This window comes from Convolutriloba macropyga, chromosome 7 (assembly GCF_964194025.1).
Source record: "Convolutriloba macropyga chromosome 7, txConMacr16.3, whole genome shotgun sequence".
NCBI lineage: Eukaryota > Metazoa > Xenacoelomorpha > Acoela > Convolutidae > Convolutriloba > Convolutriloba macropyga.
Genome location: NC_134474.1, coordinates 16934285 through 16944284, shown reverse-complemented (window position 1 = coordinate 16944284; position 10000 = coordinate 16934285). Strand labels below are relative to the sequence as shown.

At 31.8% G+C, this 10000-nt stretch overlaps 1 protein-coding gene across 5 annotated transcripts in view; it reads left to right on the top strand.

The window, feature by feature from the left end:
* Nucleotides 1-10000, top strand: part of LOC142342653 (dual specificity calcium/calmodulin-dependent 3',5'-cyclic nucleotide phosphodiesterase 1A-like) — a 339291-nt gene that overhangs the window by 299791 nt on the left and 29500 nt on the right. For all 5 annotated transcript variants that reach the window (XM_075394099.1, XM_075394100.1, XM_075394102.1 and 2 more), the window contains one exon: nucleotides 6426-6672. In XM_075394099.1, the coding sequence (XP_075250214.1) occupies nucleotides 6426-6672 (247 nt within the window). The remainder of the gene's footprint in view (nucleotides 1-6425; nucleotides 6673-10000) is intronic.

Here is a 10000-nt window from a genome sequence, read left to right as displayed (position 1 = left end):
GTGAGTGCTATCATTAAAAAGCCCGTCCAGCGTAAAATATAGAATTAAAAAGACTTTTATAATTTTCGTTTTTTATAGGGAGTTATCGAGGTTTAAATTTTTGTGAACATTAGACGTAATTCAACTGTTTTTGTTCACATTTCCGGTTTTTTTTTACCAAATTGTCGTCAATTTTGCTAAAATATGTTAAAATTTTTTATTGTAGAGTTATTGATTTTATCTCTAAAGATAGAGGAGGTTTGCTGAATTGTTCGATCTGAGTTTTTTGGCTAGAAATTATGCTAAATTTTTCAAAAATCAGTTTTTTTCGTCAAAAATGAGACCAAATTTGCTTTTTTAGCCCACTTGTATCATTTTTGCTGGAAGTAGACACCTTTAAATTGCAACCAAATTTTTCTTCAGCTCGCAAATGAGCTATTTGTACTCCCGTTGGCTTCAGGAGTCTCCTGGAACTATAATTTTGCCAGTTTTTTGCAAACTTAAACTCGATAATTATAGAAAATGCATTATCTATTTATGACAAACTGAAAAATTTTGTTTAAAAATTGATCTATTTTGCAATCATTTGAGCAATTAAGTGTATGCTAGACGCACAGCTATATATCGGCTGATATTGATCTCACCGGAGATCCTTACGATAAAAATTTTTTATATTTTGATGGGGCGGGACAATTTTTTCAAAACAATTCCGCTACGTAAATGTTTTTTATGTAAATTACTGCCAGAAATTTTTTAATCCTGGCTCAATTAATGACAGGTACCATTTACAAAAAATGAGGCCCAACGAGATTAAATTATGGTTTTAGATTTAAGCTCATGGTTTTTATGGCTCTGACCAATTGTTTTCGTAAAAACTTCTTGTGTTTTGCTTTCATTTTTACACTTTTTTAGCCCAATAACTTAGTGTCCCAAATCAAAAATCCAGTTACTTTTTTAGGAGGTATAAATGGCGCTAGAAATTTTTTTCAGTTTATATCTAATGTCTGTTATGACTTTGAATGTATTTGTTTTTAGAAAATATAGGTGAATTTTTGAACTTTGCCACTATTTATCCTATAGGTCTCAAATTCGGGCGAAGCCTCAGTAAAAACAGGTGGAAACATTATTTCCTGTGAGTTAAAAAACAATGTCGTTAACTGTTTTATATTCAGCTAATGGTCTCTTTGTTTTGATACTACGCGTTTTCGATTTTCTTTTTTCATTTTTAGCATAATTGCATACTTTATTAGTTAATTTTGTTTCTCGTCAAACTCTCACATCATTGAAAAGTTCAATTGAAGGAAACACATCGTCGGAAATATGCAAAACGTTAAAAAGGCGTATCTTGATATGTTAATTGTTTTTGTTGGATAGTTAATGCTTTTTGGGCTGAAAAACAGTTATCTCAACAAAATTTTGTAGATTTTATCTGTTTTTGCCTATGTTTGTTTTTCGTTTTTTGTTGTACGTAGATACCTGATGACAATAGGTTTCACTTGTGTTCCGGGAAAAATAACTCAACCTAGATAAATATTTCAGTTTATAGCTGTTTGTTTTAAAGATTTTCAAATTTAACTTTTAAAGAAGACTTTTCTCAACTCTCTTCTTTTTCCTTTCATTTTTGTCACCATGTAACCCAATCCCCCTAATAGAAGTCTCTATTTCTTTTGTCGATTCAAATTGTTTTTCGCGCTTGTTTATCCGTTGTGACTGATTGCTTCGACCATTTAGTTTCATAAAATTTTTCCACATTTTTGTGTTTCTTATTGCTGTCATGTCAACGTAGTCCTTTTATAAGGAAAACTTGTTGAGGTTAAGATGAACAAAAAGCGATGATTTACATTTTTTATCGATCAAGACTTATTTTTATAGTGCTTTGAACAGTGTGATTTTGTAGAACTATTTGAAGCTTTGACTTCTTTATGTATTTGTTATTTTGTGGGGTCGTGACTTACTCTCATAAATAACAGGCGCAATGGGCTTTCCGAGGCAACTTATTCCATTAATCCATGTTGCAACTTACTCCATTAATCCAAAATTTTTTGTTCGAATCATAAGTCTTTTATGATCTTTAAAAAAATGTTTTCCAAAATTTTTGGGTTTTGGAGCTTTGTTATGTTTTAAATAATTTTTCGGTCCATTTTAAGCGTAGTGTCTGTTAACACAGGTCACAAGCCGTTTCTAATGAGCTATAATTTATTCTTTATAACGGTCTCAGATTCAAAAGAATGTTTTCTCGGCTTTGTTACTACTGTTACTACGAGATTTCAAAAACTATTTCAGAGTTTTATATATTTGTACATTTTAAAGGTTTTATTGTTTTTTTTAATTTATATCAAAAATCGTAGGTCTCATTGGCTTTAAAAATTTGCGCAATTGAACATTGGATAATGAAATTTCTCAACTGTTTTCTATGGAGATATAAATGAACATTTTTTATTTCAGTTAATATCTTATGACATTGATAAACTGTGAATTTATTTGTTTTCAAAAATAGAAACGTATTTTTGAACTTCGCACCTCTTTGCTCTTTTTGCCGACCTGTTAGCCAGTCGCATTGAGGACAGATCCCAAATTTTTCCTAATGAATTATAACTTAAATTGATTTTTTTAGGTTTTATCTGATGCGAGTTTGATTTTGTTATGATTATTTTTATTATAGACTTTCAACTTTGGTCGTAAATAAAGTTTGTTTTTAATTTTATTATTGCCTTTATAGTATTCCTATTATCAACAATTTTCATCGGCCCCCTAGCGTGGCATTATTGTATTCCATTGGTTGTTTATTGAACGATATGTATGTTTTGAAGGTTTTCTATCTCTTCATCATTTGGTTGCCAATTAACCAGAATGTGGATGAGCGAGATTGGAACATTATGTGCGTATACGCACATTACCTAGCCTCCTTGTTATTTCTCTATGACTCTTGCACAATGCTTCTTGTATTTTGCAATATATAACAGTTTTTATTTGAGTAAACGCAGTTGAACGCAATCCGGGTTTTGTTCCTGATTGATGTTCACTTCACAGTTACAGTGTATTTTGGTTTGGTTGGGTCAAAACTTGACACGCGGCCGCGGATTTCCAAAGCTCCTTTATCAACCTAGCCTATTGACTCACAGAAGCCATAATGTGATTGATACCATTTGAAATTCAATACTTGAGATACTGGCAACTTATCTACTAAATAATGTACCACACAACATATCGAATAACATTTAATAAACAACACTATCTTTCAACTTATATAAAACTCAATCCATAAACATAGAACCATTCTGAAATCTAACAAACATCAATTGATTTATCATGCAGCTATAAGACTCATTATTGTTTCACTGTCTGACAAGAAAGTCTAAACAAGATTGCTGCTTCTTAGACATCTGATCAGACAGTCCCATCCCAAGCGACCAGCTCTCATCATATTATCACGCAACCCTTGTCAACTTTTGTGCTGCTGTAACTTTGAAGGACCATGTAATTTCGGTCGGAGTTTGACGAATTTATTTATCTCCGATGTTCAGAATATAGAAGACTATAATCAGAAGAAGCTTCACATGATTTCTTTCTACTTTATTTTATACAGAACGAAGCTTATGTTCTGTCTCTTAGTTATTCAGAGCCAATCAAATTCTTGTATAAACCATAACTTCCATAGTCCATTCAGAAATTGATTTTAGTTCTCATTCATCAAAAAAGAAGGGTGAAAACGAAGCAACATGAGGCTCGTTTGCTAACGTTATGTTTCGATCCTCAAATTGTTGTTCCGACCCTCTTGAGGGGGGAGGAACTATATACTCAACTGGGTTTTTTTTTTTTTTTGTTCAGTGAATTTTCGCCGCTCGATATATTCATCGTAGAGAGTTGAGACTGGTATCATTAGAAAGCTCGTTCAGCGTAGAATATGGAATTAAAAAGATTTTTTTAATTTTCGTTTTCTACAGGGAGTTATCGAGGCTTAAACTTCTGAGAAAAGAAGAGTGAATTCACGTTGTTTTTATTCACATTTTCCGGAATTTTTGCCTAAATTTTCGTCAATTTTGCTAAAATTTGTTATAATTTTTAAGAATAGTGTCGTTGATTTCATTTTTGAAGACGAACAAGCATTTTTGATTGTTTTGATTTAATTTTTTTGGTCAAAAAATCTGGATAAACATTTCAAAATTTAGCCTTTTTCATCAAAAACAGCACGAAATAAGCTACTTTAGTCAGTTTGATTAAATTTGCCGACAGTACACCCCCCAAACAACACTCATACAATCTTTGTAGACTCAGAGGGGGGCTATTTCTACTTCAGAGTCCGCAGAGAGTGCCTTGTAGTTAAAACTTTGCCGTTTTTTGCTAACTTTACTCGTTGATTATCAAAAATGCAAAATTTATTTTGAGTTTCAACTCAGAAATTATCTATATCTACAACATTTGAAAAATCAATTGTTCTTAACGGACAATAAGTATTAACAGGGGTAGTTTTGGGCCATTCTTGGACTGTTACAATCCAAAAAAAAATCGGGTTGTAATCAGTCGGTCTTTTTTTTTTAAAAAAAGACTTTTTTTCAATAATAAAGAACAGAACATATCAAATCAAAGCTCAGGAGTGATAGGTCCAACCAATTCGCTTGCGAAACAGCTCCAGGCTAATTCATTTAGTTTTTTAATTGAAAGTTTATGGTGGTTTTTTTTAAAAATAATTGACTTTTCAATAAATAATGGCTTAATTAACTTTTCCTCTATTTTTTTCTTAATTTGTTCAACTTCCAGCTTAGTGTCGGCAAAAAAAGACTGCTTCTTCTTTCTACTGAGTTAACATTTATTCTCGGTTAAAGTTTTAAGCCTGAAATTATTGTTTTCTGGCTTTGATACTACAAGATTTTAGATTTTTGTTTGTTTTGATATTTGCCAGTTTTTCATGTTTTCTAATTTTGTCACATTATCACATTATTGACAGTTCTCATGTCACCTTATTAGCATTCAAATTAAAACACAATTGAACATATTAAAATCTTGAAAGATATAAATCATCGTTTTAATGGCCTCGACGCCTCTTTCTTGAAGAAATCAATTGAATTTTTTAATTTTGTCTTAACTGTCATTTATACTTTGTCGTTTCGGTCGTATGAAATTTCCTGTTTAGTGATAGCTTTCATTGGCTTTTCATGGAAGAATAGAAAAACCGATATTCTGATATTAGCAGATAGCTGATGGCTTTTATGACTTTCAAACCCATCGTTTTCCAAAATTAAAAAATAATTTTTTAACTTCGCAATTTTGTTCTTTTTATGTTTCTTTTTGTTACCTAATCTCGTTAGTTGATTACAGGTCAAATATGACATTATGGGTGTCAAGGGAATAAAAGGGATTAGTGTCCAAAAATCTTTTTTTTAAAGATTTTGTTATGACCTTACTGGCTTCGACACCGCTTTTTCACAAAAAATAATTAAATTAATTTGATTTTTGTCATATTTGACGTTCTTTTTGTAGATGCAAGAAATATTCTGGATAATTACAGGTCTCGAGGGTTTCTTTTTCATGAAAAAACGACGATATTTAAATAGTTCTTTTTTGTAATTAATGCCTTTCATGACATTGAATGTAATTTTGTTTCGAAAAAAAAATTAAAAGTATTACATACTTTAGCACTCCGCTTTTTTGTCTACTTGTTACCTAGTCTTACTAATGAATGGCCACGTACTACATTATAACTGTTTGAAGAAGGCGCAATCAAATATATTTTGAGTGCCAAAATTTGGCTTGACGGTTTTGACAGCGTTTTCTGGCAAGTTTCAATTTAAATTTTGTTTGTTCTTTGTTGTTCTTTTTAGCCGCTCTAAAAAAATGAATAAGGTCAGGTCCTAATGCCCTTCTATAGAAGCAGTGGTAATCGCAAATTTGTGGTAATATTAATTTATTCCTAATGGTATTTATTACTTTGAAGTTAATTGTTTCAAAAAAAAAAGTTAATTTTTTTTACTTTTCTGTTTTTGTTCTTTTTTGTATAATTATTACCCAACCTTTCTATGGACTGGTCGCATATGTTTTGTGGTGATTTTTAAGTTATTTTTGTTTAGTTTCAGGTTTATCTGACGGTATGTTGACTTTGTTATTAAATTTAGTTTTTAAGAGGGACATAAATTTTTTGATATAATTAATGTTTGTTGTTGTTGTTGTTTGATTTTGCTGTTCGTTTTGACTCGCTCTCTTAATATTGACATATTACAGCAATCTAATGCATCAATTTTTACTCCACTGAGTTATTTGTTTTGGAGGTTATCTTATCGTTCATACGGAATTTTTTGAAAAAGACTTGGGCTTTTTTGGGATTCGCAAAAAATAATTTTTGGGTTTTTCTATCTGTTCCTCATTTGGTCGCCCATCCACAAAATTGTGGATGGGCGGGGTCGGAACCTTATGTGCCATTGCACATTACCGAGCCGCCTTGTTTGTTTCAGACGGAAAGGTCGCGAAGATGACGACCTCTCCGAAGTTGACGCCTCGGCAGTTCCCGATGAGGTTCGAGACTGGCTCGCGTCCACCTTCACCCGCAAGATGGGCTCTGGCAGGCGGGATGGGGAGAAACCCAAGTTCAAGAGCATCGTCAACGCACTCAGGGCCGGCATGTTTGTCGAGAGAATGTTCCGACGCATGTCCGGGTTGCAGGGCTTGTCATACCCCACAGCACTTGTGCCACACTTGAAGGTATGCTGTTCCAATCATCAACAATAAAAATCAAACTTTACTCAGTGAAAAAATACCCGCTTCGTATGAAAAATCCTATCTGTTCTACTACAATTTTGCAAAATAATTCGGCCTTTCAGATTTGTTTTGCGATACCTTGGTGTTTATTTGCTAGGGTATTTTTTTTTCTATCAAACATGAAGCGGAGGTATTTTAGCTGTTTCTGTCACAAAACAAAAGAAGCCTGCTAATTATTACATGTATAGCAACTTTAAGAAATCAGTATCAGATCTGAAGCTCTTGTTTACTTTCATTTTTTTCCTTCGATTGGCAGATATTGGTGAAATCATGCGAAGTAAATTAATTTTGGAAGATTCTCCCAAGTACTTACCAGTTTGTGCATATTTGGCATTTTCTCATCAAAAACATGATCAAGACTTTCAATTTAAAAAATTGTTTGGTTTTGCCAAGGGTCACCATCGCCCATCAGGGCAAATAATTCGAACAAAAGCGATGAAAGTATAAAGCTAACTTTTTGAGTAACTTTGTTCAAAGTTTTTGCAAAGGTTTTCTTAAAGCTCGCTTCAATGACTCACTTTAGATAAATAAACTATTTTAACACAAGCTTTTTCGCATAAGGTTGCTTATTCATGACAAATTTCTCCATTTCAGAGATCATAATGTTAAATTTTTGTCTTGTACCATCTTGTTTGATTCAAAATTTTGATGAGAAGAAAAAGGCTCGATTACACTTAGTCTTCCACTCAAACTAATAATCTCAGTGCAGATATCGTCATCATTAACTACTAAGTAAAATAGCCATTAACTGTTAAAGCCACTCAAATCAAAGCTATGTTTTCACATTGTTGACAAACTAAACCCGTGTTTCATCATCGAGTTCATACCACCTTTTTAAATAATTGTACGTATCTTTTATGCACTTAAACAGGACTTCCTTACTTAACGCTTATAAATTTTTATAAATGCACAAATTGAAAAGGTAACGAAAACGACAAGCTTTATAAAGAAAAGTCATGAGCTCAATTTAACTTAAAGATAAAAACCAGTCATTTTATTGAGCAGCTGCAGATCGGAAGCCGGAAAAATCTTAAGAGTTTTAACACATGGAACTTTATGACAACCGCAAGTAATCAGAGATTATTGAAAATGGCAAGATATTGGGACAAAATGCGAAAGTTTATTTAAGATTTTTTAAAGTGTCATTTCAACAAATTGTTAGTTGCTTACTTCTTTGCATAAAAGTTGGAAACACTTTCCACCTTAAATACAGATATCTGTTTCCTACAAGCGGCTATTTGAAGAAAGATAAAAATCTAATTTTTCAAGTCTAAGCTGATTCTACAGCTTCCAAATAACGAACATTAGGATTTGTTAGATAGCTTTTATCAACTTTGATTTAATAGCACCGAGAATTTTTTTTAAAAATAGGAAGAAATACAATCAATTCGGTTATGTTCAATTAATGCAATCTGAAGCACCTATTCTCCACAAAATACCCTTAAAAGCATCCTGCTTTTTTGCTGTTAAAGTTATCATTTACTAGATAAAATTAGAATTGGGCAAAGATTTTCAGTGCAGAATTGCAAACAGTATCTTGATCTTTATGTCGTTTACTGATATTGTTAATTTTCAGCTATGTTTATTTAAAAAATGAACCATGGTCAGTGCTATGATCTTTTAAACTGAAACTGCTTGTCATTGTTTAGACCAGTATACATCAAGAAACTGCATCTACACTCGGTTTTCTTGTGTTTTATCAGTCTAAACTGTTCCAAATTATAATTTATTTTGTCAAGTTTTAGGAAAACATCATACAATTATCAAGAGCGCAAAAAATATCCAATTCTTGAAGGGCCATAAAACAAGATTTTTTTCTCATGATGCAAACTTGATTATAGAAAATCCAAATTTACGTTTTGATGGAACTCGGAAATTTTGCCCACTTTTTTATTATTTTTTAGGTGAAAGCCTTGATTTTTCTTCTTTTATCATCTGAGCAGAGGCGAAGTTTAAAAAAAATAATTTCATAATTAGTCAAATCTTCAGGGCGAATATTTGTATTCCCTCGATTAAAGTTTTGGACGGTAGAAAGCTACAGGAAAAAAATGAGACTGGAGTACCTTCCTTCATTACATTAGATCAAAAGAAGAAAGTAAATCTGAAAATAGTTTTCGTTGTTTCGTTAATTTTCTGGAGCAATTTTTCATGTCGGTAACACATGCCTTATTTTGACGTCAGACGGAATTGAAATGAAATGAACTGGTTTATTTTGAGCTGAAATACAAATCTATTTGAACAAAAGATTGCTTTTTATTGGTTTTTGTTAAAGAATTTTTTTGCGAATTAAGAAATTCCTCACTACGAGAAGAGTTTTGAAGAGTTATATGGGGATTTTGAGCATTTTCACGACGTAGTTCAACCTGAACTCCCCTTTTTGTGCGTTTTTTCAACCGGTAGCTTGAAATTACTCACTTTAAAGCTATTGATAAGTGTTTTAAACTTTCGCCCTTCTTTTTCTGCCATTTTTTTAAAATCATTATCATCGGCCGTGATGACACTACGTACAGTAAAAGGTATGCAAAACATGGAAAACGATGATAAATTTTGCATTTACGTTCAACAACTCAATTGCGTTTAATGACTGTGAGGGACACTTGAAAACTTTATGGCATCTAGTGGATTATGAAGCACGTCTTTTTGATGCTTTAATTGCTATTCGCCTAATTTCCACAAAACTTTAGTTCAGGATGTTCGCCCAATTGCTTCAAAGTTTTTTTTAGTCTAATCAAGTTTTCACCTAATATCTCATCCCCCATAATGATGCACTTCAATAGCGTTTTGATGGTCGTTCACGCAAAGTTGGTCAAGGAACTGATACTGATACATAATAAATCTGAATAGGCAGCTATATCGCTCAGAAAAATTGTATTGAGTTATTGTTTACAACCTAATTAGGTATTATAGTGCTGCTTTAATCAAAAAATTCTTAGGATGATTCAATAAAAAAGTACCTTTGCCAGTTAAACAAAAATTCAAACTTCTTAATCTGTACTAATAAAGTTAGATTCCTATAATAAGTGTTAGTAGAAAGCCTTTTGATTTTTTGGAAAATTATGTTTCATAATGTTTGGGTAAACGAGGTGATAACTGAATTTGTTGCTTTTCTTAATTCTATAATCAACATAGAATTTGTTATGGCGTTACAATAATAATAATAATAATAATAATAATAATAATATTAATAATAATAATAATAATAATAATAATATTAATAATAATAATAATAATAATAATAATGATAATAATAAAAGTAATAATAATAATAATA